This window comes from Cydia fagiglandana, chromosome 2 (assembly GCF_963556715.1).
Source record: "Cydia fagiglandana chromosome 2, ilCydFagi1.1, whole genome shotgun sequence".
Lineage (NCBI taxonomy): Eukaryota > Metazoa > Arthropoda > Insecta > Lepidoptera > Tortricidae > Cydia > Cydia fagiglandana.
This window is the reverse complement of record NC_085933.1, coordinates 16,077,457-16,104,585: the sequence shown is the minus strand read 5'-3', so window position 1 is coordinate 16,104,585 and position 27,129 is coordinate 16,077,457. Positions and strand designations below refer to the sequence as shown.

General features: G+C 35.4%; 1 protein-coding gene across 1 annotated transcript in view; it reads left to right on the top strand.

The window, feature by feature from the left end:
- The first annotated feature begins 1,062 nt into the window (after positions 1 to 1,062).
- LOC134676905 (NADPH oxidase 5) overlaps positions 1,063 to 27,129 on the top strand; it is a 56,071-nt gene continuing 30,004 nt past the window's right edge. Inside the window, exon 1 of the mRNA XM_063535291.1 lies at positions 1,063 to 1,445. Within this exon, the coding sequence (XP_063391361.1) occupies positions 1,095 to 1,445 (351 nt within the window). The 5' untranslated portion in view covers positions 1,063 to 1,094. The remainder of the gene's footprint in view (positions 1,446 to 27,129) is intronic.

The following is a 27,129-nucleotide window of genomic DNA, read 5'->3' as shown; positions in this document are numbered from 1 at the left end:
AGGTATTCTTTTAAAGTATTCAAATCTGACTAATACTTATACATACTCGTACTATATCTTGGGACAATTCAACTGAAGTTCAATCTATTACGTGTTTCACACCCGACGTCGTCCCTAACGCAGGAAACAAAATGTTTTTAACTGTAGGCATTATTAATTCATCAATACATAATAACAAGTGATTTTTTCTACAGAATATACAATAGGTAAGACAGGAGAAGTCACAATGGAAACTAGACGCTAAACATACAATACATACCTATTATTTATTTATTTATTTAAACTTTATTGCACAAAACGTAAAAGTAATGTACAAATGGCGGACTTAATGCCTAATAGCATTCTCTACCAGTCAACCATCGGGCCAAACAGAACCATTAGCCATTTATTTATTCTGAAGCGCTAAGTAGGTAGTTATATATATAAAGGTGGTAAAGGTATATACGTATAATACTTAATGTATATTATCTCGTTACGTATCACTTCATAATGCATTAAAATACAACCTGAAAGTGATAAATATTTAACATATTCACGTAATGCGCAAAATCATTCTGCCTAGGTGCAGTAATTTATGATGTTTAATAACTTATGCACGAAATGTACGATTCGATTACATTTATCACGCCTATTGCTGGTTTTACTCGAAAACTGGATTCCGTTTCGTATGATTAAGCTGTTTATACACTTCTAAAATACGACATATTATTATATTTTATTAATATCGATGTGGTTTCCGTTTTCATAAATTAAGTAATAAATTATTTTTTAAACATAGTTGTTATTATAAATAACTTTACGTAACAGTAGATGATGAAACTGACGACAAAATGAGGAACAGACGAATTTAAGATTTAAGTAAGGTTAGTCAAAGTTAGGCGGCTTTTTGTTAGAGAGATTTCTTTTCAGCGAGTAGCAAGTAAATAGGCAGATGTGTAATATATCATTATTAAATGAAAAGGTAACTTCTCTAACTGGTCATCCAACATTTTTGCAGATTTACGTAATTAGTATGAACAAAGAACTTTGACGCTTACAAATGTCCCTAAGTGAGATAAAGTGGCTAGTGCAAAAATGATCATAATAAACCAGTAATGAACGAAGAAAACATGGAATCTAACGGTCAATTAGCAAACAACACTAAAAACGCAGATGAAGAAAAAACACCAGAAAAAATAACCATAACTATAGACCAAACGGATGGCGGGAAAACTGACAGCAACGGAATAAAACCTCTAGAGGTAACAATCCAAAATGGCGGAGAAAAAGGAGATTCGAAAGACTTGTTGGGAGTTCCAAGGAATGGACACCGCATGTCCTTTATGGAAGAGGAGAGTGCGAAAGAGAGGATGCGGCTGTCCCTTCTGAAGCAATGTTCCGGGATACTGAGACAAGGAGACCAGAAGTACAATAAGGAGTCTCTGCACAAAGCTTTTCAGGATGAGGTAAGAACTTACGCTTTAACATTATTCTTAAGGTAGGTAAATTTAAATGATTTTGAAAATCAGCTGTCAAGAATACTATTTTGTTGAAGAAATAGGATTTCTATGACTTCTCCAAATGAATTAGACTCAAATTTGAGTAGGTACAGTCGCCATCAGATATATCGGAGCGGCTAAGGTGCTCACAAATATCTGAACACGCCTCTATTGTCAGGGCTTTAGAGTGCGTGTTCAGATATTGTGAACACCTTGGCCGCTCCGATATATCTGATGGCGACTGTACACATAAATAAGAAACATTGTTACGAGTAATATTTATCTACTAAAAAAATCTATGCTCCCTGACTCTCAAAATTAACAATACTAATTCACGAGTCTTGTGTATGACCTTAAATAAACATTTCGAAATAATGTTTGTATAATGTTATTTACTCGTCTATGTCGCATTAACGCCTAAACCACAGCAACGAAATAAAGAATCGTCAACGGAAATCCGTCTGTTAATCACATTAAGCTCTGCTGTGTGCACAGTCACTAGATTAGAAGCAGGGTGACAACGTTTGTTTTTAGTTGTCTATTAGTTGTGCTTTATTAATGGTTACCTACCTTTTTTTGTTAGTTTGTTTCTTCAGGCAACGTGCATTTTTTTTTGTGGCAGATTTAAAATGTAATAGCTATGAACACGGAGTTTAAATAAAATGTTAATAGCCCACCTTTAGAGCAAATTATTTAAAAACTAATTCTGGCAACCCATTCAAGTATATTTGTCATGCCTGAAGTAGGTACATACTTACTTTACATACTCTTGGGTAGGTAAGTACTTATCTGAGATAAATCTCAGTACCTTTGTAGGTACAATATATTCTTATGACACTCTCGGAAAATGGACCCCATACGCATTTTAGGTTATAGGTAGTTGGGCTAAGATTTAAGTTAAGGTTGTAATATTGTAGGGGTATGTGAATAGCTATGCGGCTGATCTTCACCCTGACTAAACGCAAACCTATGAATAATACCTAAACCTAGCAAATTTATGAACTCGCAATAGACAATAATCATTAATCAATGCGTCTAAACATGTCCCGGTATAAAGGCCAGCTACATTTATCCCGCAGCTACACTTACCCGTATTGATTGACCTTATTTATTTATTTTGCTTGTATTATTATTTTTTCTTTTTCAAAAATTGTAGCATATAGGTCGCCTTTTACTGCTTTCTAAGTCTTATGGCCCTGCGACTCTCTTACTGTTTTCAATCACGTTACTTTATTTTTGTATGCTGGTATTACTTTCAAATTAACTATTAACGTGAACCCGAACTCGTTGAGGTCAGTGCGGTAATAAATTGTGCTTAATGGTACGTGCCAGAAAAATATCGATTTAATGCGTTGCGACGCGTTTGTGTAACGTGTCTAATAATATTAAACTTTGTACTAGTTTTATGTACGATAAGTTATAAGATTATCTCAGTTACTTTTGCTTATCTAATATACTTATTTTTTCTGTGAACAATTATTATACTCTTATTACTTCGGCATATTTAAGTACCTTTCTTTATTAATCTCGTATTATCAAGAACACGCAACTTATATTTCGCACAACAATTGGTAAAGTTGCATTTTTATTGCTTAAAAGTATCTCAAAATATCCGGTTCTTTCGCAAACGGCATGTTATCGACAATATCACCTAATAAGGATGGTAACTGCTGTATTTGTGCCTTGTAAAAACCGCCAAGTACCTCATCATTTTTTACGAGGCGAAATTACAAGTTTATATGATGTCAATCATTGCAATGTGAAATGGCATGATGACGAGTACACTGCATTTTTCACATTAAAGCGGTCCCCATAGTTGCTGCACTTGTACGTATTATGTCATGTTCTATAAGTAGGTAACTTATCTACCTGTGATGTAACCTACGGAAAACGAAATCGAAAACCGGGTTGAAACGCTCGAATTCCCCACAGAAGAGTATTTTTCAAAACACCGTTACCTATAAGTACCTACATTTAGCCAAATATTAACATATGAATTCTGCACGGATATGATGGTAGTTCTTGTCTACGTGACAGCGTGATAAAACGGTGTCCGTCACTTCCAACCCCGCGGTGTTAAAAAGACACGGTTATTTTATCACGTGAATAAAACCGTCCATAACGCTACGTCTTACGTAGGCGAACAACGCGCGAACGCGGCGCGGCGCGGCGCGGCGCGGCGAAATCAATCCTTTGATGCCCATAGAAGTGTCCTACGTAAGCGATCTCGTTGCGAACGCGGTGCGGCGCGATTTGCACGCGAATGTCAGGCGGCGCGGCGCGGCGCGGCGCGGCGGCGGCTGCTTTCGCCGCGCCGCGCCGCGCCGCGTTCGCGCGTTGTTCGCCTACGTAAGACGTAGCGTAATAAGTAAGACTGCTGAATCATAGGATATGACGTCATATGTGACAGTCATTAGTGGCATTGACTATCAACTTGATAGTATCAAGCCTGTAACAATGGAGCTGAACCAGATTCCTAATCACATGTAATTTCATTACCTAGGTATAGTATCTTAGAGTTACCATGAACTTTACATATGAGCTTTTTGCGAACGATTTCACTTTCGTTCATCGGTGTCGTCACAATTAAAATTATTCCATGTGTCCAAAGGTTTTTGGATTAAATAACGAGAATAAAGCATAATTTTGGAAATTATAAAATTAAGTAGGTATATAGGACTGCATAGGTGCCACGGTCGGTGTCAGTTATATATATGTTCATATATACCAAAAAATCGGTCAGGTTCAAATTGAAAGGAATTGATGTAGTGAAAATTCAAAAAAGCTGATGTAGTATTGAAAGTTTTGTGGTACCTAAAGTCCAATCCAAATCCTTTCCGAAGTTGGAATTAGTATTTTCCATCTGCTCTATTTAGTTTTGATTTTGATATGCTATCAGACGGAATAGACGGCCATTTCATTAAAAAATATGCTGATTAGCACAGGCCAGTTACTGTTACTGTTGTTGTTAGTTAGGCAGGTTAGTTACAGGTAGTTATTGATTGGGATCAATTGTGGTTGGTGAAACTGGCCCACCCTCAGCAAGAACTATGAAAAATCCCATACAATACAATTTAGAAAACGTTTTAGACGTGACAAACGGTGCAACAGACCCTTAAAACTTATCTACGCCTATATATGTATGATCTATGCCTACGCCTTTTAGTAAACTTACGCCTACGAAAATACGAGCTTAGAGGAAACTCTACTTTAATCAAATTCACGTCGTAAAATGTCTATTTCATTTCATTTCGCAAGCACGCGGATCGATTTGATTCGCGAAAGTGAATGGGATTGATTTGAATGGGCTATGTTTGCGCAACTCGGATGAACGTGTTAAATATGTGTTCACTCGTCTCATCACTGATGGTTTAACACTTATTGGATCTTCATAAAAAAAGTTAAGTGCGGGCTGGTTTAGTCCATTAAGCTTTGGTAAAATTTTGGAGATACAGGTAGTATAAAAAATATATACGTTCCCTTTTTGGGAAAAGGGAAGTTTACTGTTTTGTATTTGCCTTCGTGATAAATCGTGCCGTGTTCTCCATTGGCCATATTTTTCGGCGGAGTCTTTGGCAAAGTTTAATGAAGCCTCCGGGAGCGGCGAAACGTTTATAAATACCTACATACTTGTAAGTACCACAAAAAACCAAACGTTATGAACCGTTTATACCACCCTCGTTGTCGCAAGATGATATACAAGAAAAATGTTTTTAATATGTGCATTGTTAGAGTCTGGCTAGCCAAAAATTGTTGACAGATATTTCGTTGTTGTATCACCAATTGTCTATGATTTAAAAAAAAAGCTAAACGTGAGTTGACAATTTATGTCATTCATTCAAATTGTTTGCGGTTTATAAGGGTTTATTGTAAATAATATTAATAATTTCTATACTGAGTGATGTTCGCAAACTATTATTTAAGCTCGTAAATAATAACGACAATGTGCGAAGTCGACGTGTAGCGCTGTATAACGAAAAACTGCAATGTTTACAACTCCTAACCAAATGTAAACAAATTAGGAGGTTGGTGCTCTATAAATATTTTGATACTTTAAGTACTAGTTCTAACATTTGCCTATTACTTTGATTAAGTACGTGAATTTATTAATGCCTGAATCTCATACACAGGACAAGTGTATAAAGGAACGGATAAACTAAAAGTTCTGAAAAATATCTATAAAATCTAAATATTGGAACGTAAACATGTGTTTGTCGTTGACTGTACTTTAAATAGTGGTAGAAATTATGTAAGCTGGCTTTGAGTGCACGTAAACGTTTATTTAACTTATTTCCATAGGTACCTTACTTGTACACAGAATACCAAAAATATTATCTAGTATCAAAACTATAATTCCTACTACACAAAGTGTGACCAGCCCAAGATTTTTTGAATTTCCCGCCAATAATTTAGGTAAAATTGCAGTAGCCAGACTCTATATATAATAATCTCCCGGAGGAACTAAAGCTGCTAGAGGGAAACGCTTTTAAACGCAGTTTGACAAACTGGCTCTCAGAGCGTTGTTTTTACAGCGTAAAGTCATATCTCGAATACCAACAATATTCAAATTAGTGATATTTAGTTATTAATTGTATTGTGACATGCCTATTGTGTTAATATTTTGTTATTTTTTCAATTATTTCAATTCGACATTTTATATTTATTTAAATTTATGATTATAATGATGAATTTGCACGCTTGCATGCAAGCTAGGTACATGATCTGTAATACCATATTGTAACATCCCCATACTGTATCAATGCAAATAAATAATTTCTAATTTCTGATTTCTGAAAAACTGTTACTCGCTTGCAAACATGATTGCATTTTTCCTGAATGCAAGCTATTATCTTTGCTTATGGACACCTGCATTAACAAGGGTCGCTTAAAGCCACGTTAGCAAACTGTAGGAAGGAATAAGACATTTAAAAAATTGTCTTACACAATAAATTTTATGGAAATACTAGACTCTAGAAGTGTCACATACGACTCGTCGACCTTACATCCAATCTATATTTGCGCTAGGTTGACAAATGCGGTTTTGATGGATAATAAAAAGTTAATACAATTTAACTTTAGTGTGGTCTGCACGATTTCTATTATTACTATATGAACTTTAAAGTTCATTTTGTAAATAAGTAATTTCAGTATTTATAGCAATGGTTTGTGGTCAGTGAAGGTTAGGTACCTCATTAATATAGTGTGGGACATTTCATATTTTACATTTACGGTACCAATAATTAGGTACGTTTGAGGAGCGTAATTGGACTCAATTTTTTGCCAGTTTAGGTAGCTTGTGACATGCCCATAATATCACAAAACATCATCTGAGACTAAAGTGCATACTCAATGCGCTTACTAACCCTACTACAGTAATTAGTATTAGGTATTATAATTCTGGGTTCTGGTACTACATTTCTAACTTCCTTACTATGTAGATATGTACTTGCTACTTGCCTAATGCCTATGTACATTAAATTTGTCATACAATAACACAATTAAATAAAAAAGTGAAGAAATAATTCGTTTTATGTTTCGATTTTTAATTATTACTACCTCCGTTTCAATAAAATTATTCTTCTAAAAAAAACGAAAAGTCAAAAACTAAAATTAATATAATATCAATTTTTGCAATTGTAAAATAACTCCCTTACCTGGAGAGACCTCTCTGCCGTTGGGTCGATGAAGACAGAGTTCTGTGCTCGAATATTTGAAATGTCAGCGTTAAGTACCCACCTTTTATTTAAGTTTGGATACTTTGGATATTATTCAATGGTAAGTCATTCAAAAAAGGTTTATTAGCGTTTACTATGTGATTGCGTTAATAGTTTTTAGAATTTTCTACGTAATTGTCGGGACGGTGCCAGCCATTCCTTAAAAAACTTTCTCACTATAGGTAAACAACATGATGACTTCGAGAACACCCTGAGGAAACCTTCCCCTTCTAGATGAAATGTAACCTTTTTTTTTTAAGAGGGGAAATGCTTTACGCATACCACCCGGCGCGGGGACGGGCCGGGATGGTTATGTGGGACTCCCTGTTGTGGGCTAATGAGACCCCAGGTTTACCCACTAAAACCCCTCTGTTGCCGTCTCGCTGCTGTATGGCGAGGTCCCAGGAACGCCGAAGTACTCTTCCGCAACCTCGCCAAGATGAAATGTAACCTAGCCTAACCTAAAATATGTGCATTATCAGTTTCTGATCCTGCGTCCGCGCACCATACACGGGTCATACATTATTCATCCACACATTTTGGTGCGAGCAGGACAAAAAGCGAATTCGTTAGTTTAGATTGAGTGGTGTGGCGTTGATGGACTGTTGCCCCGGCAAAAACGTTGACGTGCGGCTCTGTGATATACAGTGTTGCCAACTGGGATTTTGAAAAAATGCTAGACTAATGTCTAGATTATGCTAAAATTATGCCAAAGTATTTTTAAATATGCTAAAAAAAATGCTAAAATGCCACTTGAATTTAGACATTTAAATAATATGGTATCTAAAAAATATTCAGTAAAAAAACAATTAATTGTCTGAATAAATCTGCAAAACGGAACTCAAATATGTCAAATCCACGAAATTTAACTGAAAATTTGTTGCTAAATTACACATATATAGTCCGTCGACGTCCATCCGCCCACAAAAGTCAAAATTCATGTGAAAATATGAACCACATAAGGCGATGGCGCATATCGTTAATGCCAAGTTGGTGCAAATTTGGCTTAGACTAAATTATGCTAAAAAATATGCCAGATGCTAAATGGAAAATTTTGGTGCCAAAGCGAGTGAAAATATGCCAGATCTGGCATCATTTATGCCAAGTTGGCAACACTGGTGATATAACAGGCTTGGTTTAAATGGGTATAGTCATTTTAATGGGCAGAGATTTATAGATAATGCGGGTTTGAAATGAGACATGATACCTTTTAGATAGTAAATATGGTATCATAACATAAATAAGCGGGGACCAATGTGTATGTTAACTTTTTTTCAGAAGTTATCGGTATAGAGAAAATAATTGCATTCTTGCGATTGCAATGATAATTTAGAAGGTTTTTTTCTATAAGTCATGAAAAAGTCCTTGCGGCAATACCTTATTTGTATGTCGTATTAATTACATTGATAGAAAAGATTGTGTACATATGTACTTACATACCTAATCACTTCTATTAGGTTTTATTTGATAGAAATTATCAAATCGAGGCTTAAGTTTTTTGTAACATATTAGGTTACTAGGTTACCTACCTATGTCTACCTTCCTACCTATTTCATGCTTACCTATTACCTATACCCAAAATGATTTCATTGGCAACATGTTGCGCTTTTTTCAGTGGTGACATAATATTGGAGACCTTCTGCTTCTACGGTGAAAAGCGATACCATGATTTAATAAATACATAGTTACAAGTTTGACCTGTCACCTGTCACACTTGACAGTTGGCATTGGCTGAGCTATGACCATTGGCCGCCCCGGACTCGACACCAACCAATAGCATTGCGTATATCGAATGACCCAGATCCGTCATTAGAGTATATATTATGTAGTAAATAGTTTTATGTACCTACCTACATACCTTGAAGGTATTCAAAGTAACTAAGTCTGTCGATCGTGTTGGTTGCATTATTATAAATGTTATACAATAAGTTTAGCTAAATTAAGTCTGGCCGATTTTTATTGGAATCCCATCATGTTTTTCTGCGGTCGGGTCAGATTTATTTATTTATTACCTAAACTTACGCGTTACGTTCTCGATAGCGTCTATGTCACGTGTTCACACAGGGGTAGAGAATTTAAAGATCTACACTGCCTACACATCTGAGTAAGATAAGAGACGCATTGATAATATCATGAAACAATAAACTGTGTTAAGGATACGGCGATAAGCTGGCGTAGAGGTCGCAGGAATTGAAACGTGTGTCACATGACTCACTGTAAGAGTTCGTAGACAAACACAGCTGACTTCATATCAATGTTACAGGCTGTAGTCTAATGTGCCCCGCTATAATCACATAGCTAGCGACCTACATCCTCGCTCGTTTGTCATGAGGCAATGCTTATACCTACTCGAGGACTAGCGAGCATACATTACATGTCACATGGTAACTTTAGCAATATCGCATGTCTTTCGATTGCTTAATTGTAAAAGCTGCGCTATTATTTACATAATAAAGTTCATAATTGAGAGTAAGCGAGGAGAAAAGTACGAGGTTGATAAAATTTACAGTCGATACGTGACACGCTTTGTAGGTCGATAGAGAGATATAATCTAATAGCTTACAGCTGTGCCATGAAACTTAGATAGTATGATAGTAGGTTTTGATTTTAATGCGGTTCGATAATAACACAGGCTCACGTTTAGCCTGTAGGGGCAAGGCTCGAGGGAACGTCATGATTCGTTTGATTCACGGGGGTGTAACATTAAAATCAAGCGCTTACCAACCATGCAGTAATTATAAGAGTACTGTTTGATAGACCTATAACTTTTCAGTATAAATAAATATTATTTTGTCGCCATTACTTGAGTCGCCCGAGGCGATGCCCTGCATATTGCCTTCGATGTTTGCCTTACCATTTCTTGGTGATTCCGAAATTATGTATGTACCTAAAAGTATGTAATTTAGTGTAAGTTAATATTTTTATATTGAAAATTGTATCCATTACGTAAGTGAATAAAATGAGTAATGTAAAAGTGAGTGTACTTATCCATTATCCAAATAAATAAATAAATCCATAGGTTACCTAGTTATTCGAATTAATTAAATTTGTAAAGTTTATTATTTGGTATACCACCATATACCAAATAATAAACTACCATTTAAAGCGACATACGTTGCACGGGCCATCCATTTCCCGATCTTGTTAATAAATAAACCAGCTTCTGCTACTCTAGATTAAAATCAATTAACGGCTCGTACCTACTCAAACACCTTGACACCGGCTAAGAAGGATGTTCATTCTGTGTCGTTAGTCATAACTGATGGTACCGCCGTCGCAGGTGTCAAATATTTCCTGTCAAACTAGCTACCTACTCCTAATACGAACTCGTCCGGATGGAAATTGGGCAATATCCTTTATTGGTAGCGTTGGTAATTCTTATTAGAAGTCAGTCTATTATAATACATATACTTACTATTATACTGATACCCTAAACACTTAAATTAATACTGGTAACAGTAGTAACATAGGCTACCCACTAATATTGTTGAATTTATTTGGGTAAGTACGCCGTAACTTAGTATATAAGAGCTTCGGCGTGCTTATCAGCTAATGACTTTACGTGTTTAAAAAAAAATCACAGATCACCTCGATTACCTACTTTTTAGTAATAATGATATATTAAATGAATATATAAAAACAGAAAAACTCAGATGTCTTATTTACTTCCATCTGACACCCGATATCGGATCGGGCAATGTCAAAACGTTCTTAACCTGTTGACGTTTCTAGTTAGAAAACATCCATCAGTAGGTACAGTTGTACCTACTTGTGGATGTATTCATGAGCCGCATTATGTATAAGGTCCAATTACACCAGTTTTACGCAAGTTCGCTCTAATGAAGTTTGACGACTAAATTCGTCATTTTCCTGCGCAAGTTTAGGGTTCCGCTTTCGCGCTTTTCAGATTCTTTTGCGCGAATAGCTTTTACAATGATTTTATCAAATGTAAGGTAGCAATTATAATTGGCTACAAATATAATGACCACCAAAAAATACTTTGGTACCCTAAATAAAAAAATCATGCTTAGCAAAAAAAATTACTGAACACCAAAAAAATAAGGCCTAAAATTACAAATGTACCACCATTTTAATTACGACTGCACTTCAAATTGTATTCGAATACCAAATATATTGAATGATTACCAAAAATCATTAATGATCACCAAATCTTGAAGACCAAATAAATGCGATATTTTCACCTAAATAAACCACTATGATTCCAAAAAATTTATACATATTACCAAATAAAGTAAAATGATGCCAAAATTACTAGCCCCTCCCGCTCAACCCCCGTACCTCGCACCGCATAACTTAGGTAGGCATACTGAAATGCTACTAGAAAAGTATGTTAGGTTAGGTTTGTACTGCTATCAGTTAAGTGGGCTAGGTTAACACTGCGACCCTTACAGAAACGAATTGCTACTAGAAAAGTGGGTTAGGTTAGGTTTGAACTGCGACCCTTACAGAAAAGAAATGCTACTAGAAAAGTGGGTTAGGTTAGGTTTGAACTGCGACCCTTACAGAAACGAAATGCTACTAGAAAAGTGGGTTAGGTTAGGTTTGAACTGTGACCCTTACAGAAACAAAACGCTACTAGAAAAGTGGGTTAGGTTAGGTTTGAACTCCGACCCACACAGAAACGAAATTCTACTAGAAAAGTGGGTTAGGTTAGGTTTGAACTGCGACCCTTCCAGATAAGAAATGCTACTAGAAAAGTGGGTTAGGTTAGGTTTGAACCGCGAACCTTACAGAAACGAAATGTTACTAGAAAAGTGGGTTAGGTTAGGTTTGAACTGCGAACCTTACAGAAACGAAATGTTACTAGAAAAGTGGGTTAGGTTAGGTTTGAACTGCAACCCATACAGAAACGAAATGCTACTAGAAAATTTTGCTTTGCTTTAATAGGATAGCAAGATTTAAAAATTTGGTTATAATTTTACATTAAAATGGAGTTCTAATTTTGGTGGTCATTTACTATTTTTGGGTTTACAATGATTATTTTGGTGTCATTTTATTTAATAGGATAGCACGATGTAAAAATTTGGTTATCAATTGACATTAAATTGGGGTTTGAAATTTGGTAATTATTTAAAAATTTTGGGTTAATAATGATTAATTTGGTGTCATTTCCTTTAATAGGATAGTAAAATGTATTAAAATTGGTAATCATTTCACATTAAAATGGTGTTATAATTTTGGTGATCATTCATTATTTTAGGGTGGTAAAGTAGATTTTTTTGGTATTAAATTTTATTAAATCTGGTGATCAGTTAAATAGCAGCCATTATAATTGACTAGCGACCCGCCACAGCTTCATACGGGTTAGCAAATTAAACCTTCCTCGAGAATCACTCTAATAATGATAGGTGTGTGTGTGTAATGTGTTTATAATTTTCTTTTTTATTGTTTTGTAAGTGTTTTTATATTTTACTTTTATATGCATATTATAATTAACCTAACTTAAGAAGGAAAATAAATAAAGAAAATAGGTGAAAACCGCATGAAAATCCGTTCAGTAGTTTTTGAGTTTATCGTACCTATTTTATATATTCGTACCTACAGATTAAGTTCAGATATTCAAGATATGAGCAAAAATATGAAAAAGGTACCTTCAACCCCCCTACACCCTCAAGACACCACAAGGTATAACTGTACCAATTTTCAAAACTACACAAATTATTTCCGCTGTTTTTTTATTTTCTTGAGCTATAATATTTTACTCTGAAACTGGTGACGTACCTAACACCATTTTGAAATATTCATAAATACCTTATGTTCTTATTCTTTCGCTTGAAATTAACGTTCACGGGAATTGAATATTTATAGTCTATATAACCTAAATGAATGTCTTATCTTAGTACTTGGTCATACTAGTATTTACTCTTACTGACTAAGTAAATAAATAAAATTAGGTACAGAACCTTCCTATAGATCGCAAAACCTAACACTAACTAACAACCAAGATATTTAGTTTTTTCCGTTAAATTTCATAATTAAAGCTTATATAGCCCGAACAGACAGACCGGTGATTGATGGTTTTAATTATAGGCTTTTTACGGAAACTTGCGATAAAGACCCACGAGCGCGCGAGTGCCTCGAGCGCGTTGATCTGAATATCACAACTGGATCATTTAAGGTTTTTAGATTTTTATTGATTAATTGCTTAGGTATTAACTATATACCGGTATTTTGTTTGATGCGGGGAAATTATAGAAATACTTTATACCTATGCAAATTGTATGTGAAAATACTTTTTAAATATTATTTTTAAGTAAGTTGGTACCCATTTTTTTCTGTAGGCGGAAAAACTGAGTTAAAAAACCGGGCAAGTGCGAGTCGGACTCGCGCACGAAGGGTTCCGTGCCATAAAGCAAAAAAAAAACGGAAAAAATGCAAAAAGAAAACGGTCACCAATCCAAGTACTGACCACGCCCGACGTTGTTTAACTTTGGTCAAAAATCACGTTTGCTGTATGGGAGCCCCACTTAAATCTTTATTTTATTCTGTTTTTAGTATTTGTTATTATAGCGGCAACAGAAATACATCATCTGTGAAAATTTCAACTGTCTAGCTATCACGGTTCGTGAGATACAGCCTGGTGACAGACAGACGGACGGACGGACGGACATCGAAGTCTTAGTAATAGGGTCCCGTTTTACCCTTTGGGTACGGAACCCTAAAAAGTAAGAACCTTCGAAGTTGTAAAATCTACAACTACGTACAGATTCCAGACTTTTTACTAAATTCATAGAATAGGTAATCTGTTGAATCAGGTGTTACAGTGCGGAAATCCATATTATTGGTTTAATTATCATATTTAAATCAGAGAATTCAACTATAAACCTTACCCTAATTATTGTATGTATCTTTGGTATTCTTAGTGCGTTTCCGGTTCAAAAGAGTAGGTACGTAGGTATTAAGTTAAGTGTAATTTCGTAAATAAATTTTCAGTTTGAGAATTAGATTCCCATAGCATCTAATGTAGATGTATATTGGCCTCTTTTGCTGACTTTAGAGCTTTACCAAATAGGTAGGTCTCTATATATTATGTAAAAAATGTGTCTATATTTGTAAACCTAATAGAAGACGTCAAATACGTTTGGTGCTGACTGTACATAGCTATTTAATCGAAATGTAATACAATAATAATAGTCAAAACAAAGCAATCAATCACTGTATTTGATTTAATTGCGATCGCGATGATTGATCAGGACGAGGGAGATAAAAAAAGTCTATTAGACAGACATAAAAAGCCAAGTGTTATCGCATTTATCATGCTTGCCTTCGAATCATTATAGCGAGAACTAGCGGAGCAAGAATCCAAAATCAAATAAATTATTGTAAGTTTACTGCATCGAAATCTTTCAATCTTTTTTTCACGATAGGTGTCAGTGTGCTCGAGTTATCATTCGGTTACGAAGAGAATGAAATTATACACGACCACCTTGCACGACCTTTGCACCACGACCACCACCACGACGACGACCTTTGCAGGGGGCCGATTTTTGAATTTCAATATATAGGTATTCTACAAGTACAAGTATCGATTCTATTGATAAAATTCAAAACGAGTTGTTAATACCATTAGATTCTCAATTTCTATTGATCGTATTTAAAAAATAGATTTCGCCACAGATTTTCGAGTGACGAAATCGAGCGCTCGAAATTCAAAAATCAGTCTATGATGGCCGTGCTTTTTTCGTGTGTAAAAGTCGCAGTCACGTTCTAACAACAGCTACTCGTATGTAAATGTGGGAGTGACAATATGGCAGGCACGACACGAGAGTCTATAAACTTATTCATCTTATACCTTGCTTTTTTTCTCGCCGATCAATGCATTGATTGACTATTCTTAGAGGCTGCTTACATTGTAAATGGATGCACATACACAAAACGGGGCGGTGCGGGAGCCCCGATAGCGACATTCTTCTACTCGCACGACAGCCAGATTAGCATTGTCTACGCCGGTGGCCTTAATGCTGCTTATCTGATGCGTTTGATTTAAACAATAAAAAAACATTTATTTTATCTAGTTGTCAAGCGGACCCCAGACTCCCATGAGCCGTGGCAAAATGCCGGGATAACGCGAGGAAGAAGAAGAATAAAAAAACATTTAGCTCTTAGGTACTACAAGTTCCGGAGGCTCCGTACTCGAAGGGTACCAACCCGAACCCCTATTACTGAGCTTCCGATTTCTGTACCTAAGTATATATATACTCGTATGTCTGTTTTTTATTCTTTCATCAGCATTTAAATATTTACATGCCATGAAAACATGATTCCACATTTGACGGTAAAGTTTGGCCTTTGTTATAATCTTAAAGCGGAGGTATTGTCAAACCATCCAAATTTACCCCAGACTCCCATAGAGAGGATGTACATTTTGCTACCCATGAAACTTTTATCAAGAGCTGATGGGACTGTGTAAACTGTTAGTTAAATAGTATGAAATCAAATCATGAATTAATTATTAAATATTCGGAAAATATTTTTTTATTGTATATCTACGAGTACGAATATTATATAGGTATGTTAGTAGGTATGTACCTAGTTCATGATTTCCCAATGACAAAATTACCGGGGCGAAATATATGGTTGATTAATACACAAGAACCATCATGTTTTATTTTGTTGTATTTCTTTACCTACCTGTTGACAATTGACTTGTCACGCCTTGCCCTAGCTTATTCATTTCCTGTCCTGGTTATCAAAACAAAGTAAATAAATAAAAGTTAGTTAAAACAAAACTTTATGCAGGCAGACCACACGCTTTTTGATTGATGCATCAATGTTCCTCAATATACATGTTCACAAATTATTCAGTCAGAGGACGGACAGCTAAACATTTATTACAACACTTCTCTTAATGAAAACGATTTACCAGTAAGTAGATATTTATTATAGTCTCCTAAGTCCCAGGTGCCTCTAAAAGTAGTGTTCATCATTTATTATTAGGTATTTCTGGGCAAGGGCTTCTACTTGTTGGTAGAAGTTGTCACTAAACCAATGCGTAGTCGACACTGTCAGTAAAATTACATAATATATAATTTAATAATAATGACATCTATTTGTTACATCCCAATTTTATATAACTTAATTTAATTTTAATAACTACACATTTAAAAGTTGGTACCTATTCGCAAAGTTAAAAGTTAACTTAACGCAAACTTAACTAAAATAAATATTGTTGCTAATGCATTAGCAATATCCGTTTAAAAAAATAATAAAAACGGGCATAGGTACCAACAATTAACATTTAAAAATGTTAATAAGTAAATCATACTTCACAACTAATCAGAGTCAGCCCATTCAAACATTGCTTGATGTCACCAATTAATTCCAGTGAATGACAAATCGACGCCAGAGTTGCCACACAGACGCATTGTGATCTACGGTGATCCATAACGCTGATCTATATATCGTCGGGTTATAGATCATCGTGTGCGCAATCGGTAAATGTCGTTTGACATGTCATGTGTATTGAGTAGATTTATTAGGTTCAAGCTCTGTTCAGGGATCAATGTCATATAATAGAAATGTTTGAATTATTTATTTTATTCCAAAAGGGTAATCTATACCTACTTGAATACAGAAGCGCAATGTTTGAGCGAGTTTGCTACATTAAAAAGTATAACAACAGCATAGTGGTATTAAGTTAGGCAAAGATAAATGACCAGTCTATTAAACTAGTTCTTAGTTGTGTCTAATGAGCAACTGTTCCGCGCATGAAACTCCATACAGCCGTCTATCAGCGTTCGCTTTGGCTACAACTTAGCCACGGGGACTGGAGTACCTACCCAGATAGGCACCTACTATACGAATATAATATGTATGTACCTACCAGTGGCGGCGCGTCAAACATATCCATAGGCAAGCCTTACTTTGGCTTACATATTTCGTTTACAGCTCTGCTCAAACGTCCAAAAACAGGCAAGCCGGTGGGAATCGGCTTTTATGGAAATGAATACTATTTTGTTTGATTTCTGAGGCAATATTAATATAAAGCATATTTTTAGAATGAGTAAAAAATACTATGTATAATGGTCTTAATATTTATACATAAATATGTACAGACATTCAGGTACTGGTAGTTATTTATTAATAATATTAGAGTCTGTGCGAAAAGAGAAGAGTCGTAAAATGTATGGGTCCCATTACATTCCACGACTCTTCTCTTTCCGCACAGATTCTATCGAAGTTAAAAGCCAAGTGTATTATGTAAATCGATGACGGGCTGTAGTTTAATGAAACCTACAGAATCTAACGGAAATTACGTAAATAGAAATACTTACATACCCAGCTCACCAAAGTGACTTTTTCCTATAATAAACTTATATATGCGCCAATTAGTTCTATCGGTTTTTGGCGAACAACACACTTAACTGAAAGGAAGTTAATTTCCTCTAGTGCCTTAAAAGTACTTATGAATCAACTTTTCCTTAAGGTATAATGGTATTGCTGTGGTGGTTTTAAACCAGACCTAATGTCTGGGATACAAAGTTACGTTTGCTATGATAAGTATTTTAAGATAGACCTTTTGAAGAATCTTTAGTTTAATCCACATAAACAGACAGAATACCGCACTAATGAATCCTAGTCGATCTGGTTTAAGTTTGTTACGGGCTTGAGGAGAAACGACCGTATTTGTGAGCACGCACGGTTGATATTGACTTGTTATAGTTGGATTAAAGCTAGCTGGATAGCGGATAAGCTTATGGTTTTTGTAACACCGTCCGTTGCACAGAGTAGTTTTCCAAAACTCATAACAGAGAAATGCTGCTTATTACTTTGCAAAAAAAATTTTTTGAGTAACTGTGTCCCTTCTATCCTTATTGTTCCATATATTTAAATAGTAATTAATACTTACTAAAAACAAAACGAGATTAACTACCAATTGTTTTAAGATTTAATATTAAATACTAACCGAATACACAAACCAATATTTACAGTTTACTGTACGGCTGCACTACGTACGCGTAGCGCTTACCTACATATACATAATACTATTGATTCCTAAAACAGTTCATCGAAATTCCGCTATTTCTTTAATGCGCTAGATTTAATTGCGGAGTATGTGTGTTTATCACACTAACTACTCTGTCATGGAACGTGTCAGTCCTACCAACCAGTCTTTACGCCTATCTCAGGGTTGCCAAAATAGTCTACATTCAAATACGATTAACTAACAAGTGAAAATCGCGTAAGGACGACGCCCTGGGCCTTCAGCCCTACGCGCAACTCCGCCTTCGGCCTTTGCAAGGCTTATAAGCTAACCGTCGGGGGCATCGGGTCTTCGAATTCCGCTTCGCTTATTAAAACACTTGGGGAAGGTTAGTTATCGGGGGGTCTTCAGCCCTTGGGCTTACACTCTAAAAAATGAAGACCAACTAAGAGCAGTTTTCTCTTAGTTGACGTTAAGTTAATTACAACAATAACGATCTTATATAACTCAAATAAAGCTGATTACTTAAAACAATAAGTGTATCTGTGATTGAACTAATAAAGTAGGTATGTTATTAATCCTAACAATTGTATACTTTGCATCTATTATTAACTTGTTGGCATAATTATGTAACGTAGGTTAATTCAATCCTTAACAATTTAATTAAAACAGATAAATATGTTAATAGATATGAACATTTTAATAGTTTATTTAATTATTTTGTCTTTGTTGATTTACATAAGATTTGCTAGTTGAATCAACTAAACATATAATATTTAGAACAACGAAGATAAAACACTCAATCCCATTATGATCAAGTTATCGTATTGATTACGAAACTAATATTCCATTCTACTAAGAATTATTTGTTAAATCGATTTTCTTAATAATTAAATTAAATAATCGGTTAATCCGATCAATCAAGAGATAAGAAGGGGATCGCCTGTACACCCGCTCTCCGCCCCGCCTGCGCCCCTCTCGTGGCGCGTGCGACCGAGCAGTCAGTCTCTGTAGCACGCAGTTGCGTTAAGCTCATTCAATTACTTATTCCTCTGGAAAAACCTGGTGTGTACAAAGTTGATTGCAGTTGTGGTAGTTCGTACAGTGGGCATACCAAACGCACTATTGCCTGCAGAATTAAAGACCACATCGCTGCGGTCAAGAACAACGACGCTCGCAAGTCAGCTATTGCTCAGTGTCACCTTGAGTCGGGTATAAGTCACTGGATCGAGCTGCATAGTCCCAAGGTCATTTCGACAGTACGCCACTATATACCAAGATTGGTAAGAGAAGCCTTAATTCACAAATACAACAATTTTAATCGTGAAAATGGGTTTTTAAACTGTCAAATGTATGGAATCTTGTGATTTGTTTGACTAAAAAACAACCAGTGACATCCGAATCAAACTCGCGTAGTGACACTGTGAGTGTAGTGTGCTTGGATAGACCAACAAGTGTGAACGTGATTGGACCAACGAGTGTTAACCCCTCGTATGCTTAGACACGGATCCGTGCGTGTGAATTTAAATGCAAAACGTTTACTTTCAAAATGATTAAATGAATAAATAACATCTTATTATAATATTTTTTGTTTTATTCATTTACCCCCTTTTTATAAAACTTTACGGGCTTGATTTAGTTTAATTATGTTTTATCCCTTTCTTTGTTGTTATATTTTATTCACTACTTATTCGTTTAAATTTTATAAATTTAAACGAATAAGTAGTGACCACCAGCATTATTCAGCACGGCGCGTATAAAAACTAGAGATCTGAAAGAAATGTTTTAGTAAATGCGACAAAGTAAGTCATAGTACAATTGAACAAGAATGGTATTGTACTAAACAAGCTTCATAGTTGAAATGATTAAACAATTAAAATTCAAATTGAACAATATCTTAGTTCAGGCTAATAAGATGCATAAGTCGATGTAATCATGTTCTTAGTTGAACTTATTTAGGTCAAATAGTTAATACAGTAATTCTTCATGTTAACATTGATTTACATCTTAGTTGAAATGATTAAACAATTAAGATTCAAATTGACCAATATCTTAGTTCAGGCTAATACGCCATAAGTCGGTGTAATCATGTTCTTAGTTGAACTTATTTGGGTCAAATAGTTAATACAGTAATTCTTCATGTTAACATTGATTTACATCTTAGTTAAACTAACTTGTTTGTTTTCATTATCAAGCCCTTAGTTGATCTTACTAGGATCAATTAGTCAGCATAATTATTTTTCGTGTAAATATTGAACAAGATCTTAATTGGTTCAGTTACCTAGCAATAGTAATAGCAATCAGAATTACCTTGTTTGATGTGTTTAAGTTCTTGTTAGGCTCGTATGGAATCAAGATGCTTGATTACGGCCATCAAGATATTGATAGGGCCAACCAAATTTTTTTTAGAGTGTACGTGGAGAGGGAGCCTTTTAGGTGACGCTCTGGGCTTTCGGTCGGACCTTCGCCTTCGGGCTTTTCAATGGTTAACCCTTGATAAACGCATTTTACAGTTAACAGATTTTTTTTTTAAATAATATTGTATTTAATCATACATTGGATGCTGGAAGCGGTAAATATAACCAGTTTTGGTTCTGGCCGTATTCGTCCGTTCGATCTCATTGTGCAGCCTGCCAGGCTAGATACCATATTGCCGTAAGAATTTTGCACATTATTAAATACTCTATTAGAGTCTATAAGACAATAATAATGCTGCACTCAACAAAACAACGTTGCTTATTAAGTACACCGAACAAATATTTTCTTATAATTAGGTACAGAACAGTCGCCTGCGCCGAACTTAATGGTGGTAATTTCTTGGGACGATGTTACCCTATTTATAGTTAAAGGGAAACATTTCCGGGAAAGTGGTATTCTGTAGCAGTTAGGTACCTACATACTATGTAATCTGGAGTCTAGAGAAGTTGCTCTAGTTACTATTGACGTTATTGCATCCTTAACGCTCTGCGCATGATACAAAAAAGGTACGGGGCTTGGAGGCGTCAATTAGAGATTTTTCTAAGTACTCACATAAAACGCCGTTTTGTATATGGACACGTAATTGAACGAATGACACGCAGGTATGGTGACATGCATTGGCACGTTGGCAGTAAGTATACCTAAAGGCTCTACTCGATTACTGCGACTGTGTCTTAGATATGCCTATTAAGTGTACAGTTTTTTTTATACTTTTGTCTCTAAACTTATAGAAGCATATAAAAGAAAAGATAGAAAAGTTCAATCAGACAGAAAAGTGATCGAAAGGTTAACACTAAATCAAATAAATATAGGTAGGTATGTATTGTGAAACAGGTATAATAATAAGTGAAGCTAAGTAAAATAGTGTAAAAAGAAAATGTTTAGTTGGTAATATACATCATTAGTGACCGGTCACTAATGTAGTAATGGTACTGTAATGTAGTTTAAGTCTCCAAGCCCTACATTAACTATGATCTATTTATAGCCCACGCTCATCTAAGATTAAAATCAAGAATTTAACATGTAATAAATAAAGTAAACAGTATTACCTCGGGCTGTAGTTGCGTGCAATAACATATCCACAGCAGCGAGTCAATTTCCTCCCGTCACTTCTGCTGAACGAGATTAATGCTTAAGCCGCTACGCGTGTCAAGATATCATTAAAATTATTAGCAATTAGATACGCGAATCTGCCTACACGATAATGTTATATGTAGCTATTTACCAAATGATTATATGCAGTTACATTGGTGTGTATAAAAATGTGGTTTTTGAAAAATAAATGTTACAAAACTTAATATGTTACACAGAACAGAAGTCCTTTGAGAAGTCATTTTACTGTTCTAGCCAATTTTGCAAAAATGGAATTGCGTTGTTTTAATTACCGACGCAGACCTGTTTCCATCATCAGAGTTCAGACTAAAGTTCAATGGCAGAATAACATTGTCTTGTCAAACGGACGCCTGAACGACAATCAAAAATTTGCAAGATTTCCTAAATAAAAAACGAAACCTAATAAAATCCGATATATATAGATAGCAACGTTTTGTTACATTTCTTTTATCAATTTTTAGTATGCTATAAATGGATCACAATCAATATGAGTTAATCGTTCCAAATATGTATTAATAAGTATGTAAGTACCATTTATTTATTAGTAAGCCCTTTACAATCCTAAATCTAATGTCATTATTTTTTTTGTGCCGGGGCTACTGCCCCTAACTATGGGTTTTATTAAAGTCCTTTTTGAGTCTGATAGGTAATAAGAGGTTGTTTACTTGGCTTGGCCATATGTTACGCATGTCGATATTGTCGATAAGTTAGCGAGACACACGTCTGTAACTATATAGGGTGATATATGGGGCCGAATCTAACTCTGCAATCGCAGTTCTATCACCAAACAGTACATTTATTCTGTAGAAAGAGGATTATAAATGAAATGCTGTAGCATTATTTATGTGAATAGGTACTCGGAACTTTTATGCATGAATACGAGTTAGACCATTTTGAGCAATTTTGATGACGGAGGCATTGTTTTCATTGATTTTGAATTTGGTACGGATACCTATAAAAAAGTGGTTGTGTCCGTCGGTTTTGGTCCAGCAAAATATACTTATCCTCTACACAGTACCTAGTAACATATTTAAGATTAGAAGCATCACTGTCTTTAAAATAAGGCATTTCTCTATCGCATAATACCTACTGGATTTTCAGGCTCGTCCTAAGATTTTGTACTCTATACAGTTTTACAGTTTGGCCCCGCGACCCTTTTACAATGGACTAACTATTAAAAGGGCAGGCACAGTAACTACCTACTTGTTCGTTACATCACGTCACAATATAGAGTTAACGGTTTCTGTCGTATATATTGACAAGGCTTTAAACTGCTAATTGCAATAACTATAATGTTGCCAGCCTACGCCGACTGTAGTAATCGTATTACTTATCAGTTTGACAGTGCACTGGTCCAATCTGTTTAAAGTTTCTCGAGTCTGATTAGCTAGGAACCGTTAAACAACAAAGTCTTATAGGTATGTTGTGAAATAATTATCGTACTTATCTAACTTTGTATAAATAAAGGCATGGGCGATTTATACGTGTGACTGTCTTGCCACGTAAATGTGGCTTGCAACAACTTTGCAGGAAAACCTAAGATTGTAACCTTAAGGTGTTTTTATTTATAGTTTGTTCGTTTTTTTAAGATCAAGTAGGTACGCCACACAGACAGGCTATATTTATCATAAGGGAGAGCTTTCCGAATCCTAGGTATACACGAACAAACGACGCAATAGAATTAAACAGTCGCGTTGCCAAAGTTGTGGTTTTTACAAAGATTCAAAGTTTTTTATTTATTTACAAGACTGCCCAAACAAAAAGAGTGTATTGTTTTCAGCGTTCATGTTTGTATGTATATATTTATTAGTCACATTAATATTGTTAATATTTATAACCAGACAAAGGAATCCGCGGGGCAAATTGTGAATTAAGACTTTATGTTTGGCACTCATGGTACTAATTACAACAAAATTTAGGCTGTTTTAAAACGATTAGGCAATTATAAAAACTAATTTTTAACTATTTTGTTGTAATTAGTACCATAAGTGCACAAACATAAAGTCTTAATTCACAATTTGCCCGGTGGATTCCTATGTCTGTTTATAACGATATTAGTCTGATAAGTATATAGGACATGTAGGTATATCTAATGGGCCTTCGATGCTTCAGAATAAAACATTATCTCTGACTTGATATAATGAACATTTTGATGATTTTTCATGGTCGATAGACAAGACATAAAGCTGATTATAACTGATATATGATGACGGGTGTATGTTCTAACTTGCACCGTGTCGTTGACGCAGAATGCAGGCAGTTAATTATGTCGTGATATACAGCATAAATCTATCTTGTTGGGTCCACGCACCTAGCTTTTTGTTTATCTTTTATCTATTAACAGTACAGAATAAAGGCCGGGAAGTAATTCATTGTCGGGAGAGAATAAGCAAGCAATGCTTACACGAGGTAGTCAATATCTGATCTGAATCCTGACCTGAAAGTTCAATGTGTAACGCGTATTGAACTTGTGCCTACGAAAATTAATTGCAGACTTAGAAATTAATCGCATTAAAGAACACCAAACGACACTTTTGTGGACTGTTATCATAACATTATTAACATTACAGAACAAGAACAACACCATACATTAAGCAATTACCGTCTGCCGTAGACATAATATATACCTACCTAGTCAGTTCAACGAAAATTTAATTTAAAGGCTTTAGAAAGTGTGTTGTCGGCATTTCTCATTTCGATTTGTGGTATGATTTAATCAGCGAACACTTTAATCATTACGAAATTATTTATTTATTTAACCAGGCGAGATAACTACATAGGAGAACAATGGGTCATATATTTAATTCAAACCGATTGATAGTCGAAGTAGGTATGCATGTACGTAGTTACTTTAAAACTTACTGGCGTGTTATCTTGATATTTTATTTTAACCCCTCTAACAGTTAAAGTTAGGTAATTGTACATGTGTTTACTGATAAGATTTACTTTATATTCCGTCTCTGTTAAAAGATATTAATTATTAGTTAATAATTAACGTAGCAACACCACTATAAACGTAAAACTTCTAATGAAATAATACGTTACCTACCTTACTGTAGACTTAGGGCCAGTTGCACCAACCACACAACTTGATAGGCTGATCAATGATCATCTCAATAGTAAACTATGAAACTTCCGACACAAAATAATTCGGTGACGGGGACACACGGTTTGGTGCAACCGATCCTTGGATTGACTCTACATAGTATTATACGTACCTAATCCTTCCTTATTGTCCTTTATTAACCAGTGAATTTTCGCTACCCATACACATAATTATTATTTAGTGACGCCAATATGAAAAATGTCTAAGTATGTCCTTAGTAATAGGCGAAGTTTAGAAACTACCTTGCCTTAAAACGAAACATTACCTAATAATTACGCTGATAAAGGTATAACTGCCTAATTTAGACCAGAGTAGGTATTCTTAGATGTCAGACCTTATACTTCCCTACAATTTTATTAACATCATTGCAGTGGCGGCGCGTCAAACATATCCATAGACAAGCCGGGGCTAATTTGGCTTTCATATTTCCTTTACAACTCTGCTCAAACGTTCAAAAACAGGCAAGCCTGTGGGAATCAGCTTTTATGGACGCGCCGCCACTGCATCATTGTGAGATTTGTGCGTTACAAAAGATTATGCACTTGCAAGTAGGCATTACTAAGAAGTTGACCTCACTCTAGTATTATCTCATTGGTCAATTAGTGTTGAGATCGTTCGATTGGCGAACGGTGGCAGCCGCCGATTGGCCGGCCGTTATGACTGATGCTTGACAAGTTGTATAGAATTTCGAAATGTACCTACCCATTAAAACTTGCATTGCAAGGGTCCAATTCGACTTGGTCTAATAACAACTAATAACTAATATGTTAATGTTTATATTGGAGTTATGTAGTTGCCTCATATTTTTTCACTTCTTTCTATGGTGTCTACACCATTCATAAGTATCATTTGTCTTTCCTGTATTTACCTTGTAAGGTAAACATAGAGCAGTGAAAATGCAGCAACATGTACACGTTGCTGCATTTTCACCCTTTTCTATCATCTACTCAAATGTTAACTGGAAAGGATCCTTCAAAGTAATATAAGTTCGCCTTTATCTTAACTTTTTCCTAATTATGTGTTTTTGTACAATAAAGAGTTTACTACTATGTACTACTATATAACTCAGCGATATTAACCGTGAATATAGTGATCGCCTTGGTGAAAAGTGGTAAGTAATATCACTGACGAACTGCCGAATCTTCTTGTCGGTATTTCATGAGCCATTCATGGCTTCAACAGACCGACCATTCATGGCTTCTGTAGGGCGTGAGGGGACCGTTTAACGCCGACTCGCTCCTGACCGGTGCACTTGCATCACCCGCCTACATCTATCACTCACATTACCATATGAATGGCTATTTTGACAAATGACCCCGCTCTGCGCCTGCGCTCTATGGGGCTGCCGAGTTGCACAGAGTAGCTATTGAATTTTTTTTATACCCTTCTGACGACCGTGAATCTATAGTTTAAATGAAACTCTAACAAATTGACAAAGAGTCAAAGCTTAATTTTTCCGGTCTATCTACTATTGTGTGGGACGCCAGTCGTCAGGAGGTTAAATAAGTACCTATACATATATGTATTTAAAACCACAATTAATTAATTAAGCAATAATAAAACTGAATCCGATAATATGATTCTAAGTCCTAATTTGCACTTTAAACGGAAATAAGTTAAAAGATACTCAGCATTAAAAATATATAGCATTTCTGGAACCATCACGATTAAAATATTGTGGATTTTCGTATGTACTTATATAAAGTTCTTACTTGGATAGCATGATTTTACAAAGAGAAAAACATAACATCGTGTCTAACCTACTCTATTCTCGATCTATATCGCTTCAAATGTTTCTCAACTTATCAGTCGCCATATCGACCGGCAGCAGATCATCTCGCCAGCATTCTACTCTAATTGATTTCTAAATGAGTTTCCGATGATTAATACGAGATCACTCATTAGCTACCGGTTGGGCAATGACACGCCAATTTATCTGTATAACAGATCAAAGCACTTAGGATAACTGACTTAAGTATATTATTGCTTGATCCGTGGGTCATCGTAAGTGGTTCACGATTGTTGTATGTTTAGCTTGTTTTGACTTTAAGCATCGCCGACTTAAGTTGCTGTTTACCTCGTAAGATAACTACAGGTAAACATTTTTAAAATAAATAAAAATGTCTACGTACGGTCATATGTGGCACGTGTAAGTTTATGTAGATTTTTTAACATCAGAGTTTGGTTATTGCTCGAAATACAGGGTGGAACATTTCCAGACATTAGTTGAAAGGATAGTGATCTACAATCGAGTTATTATAATCGTAAAGGTGAATTGAAATATTAAATTCTTAG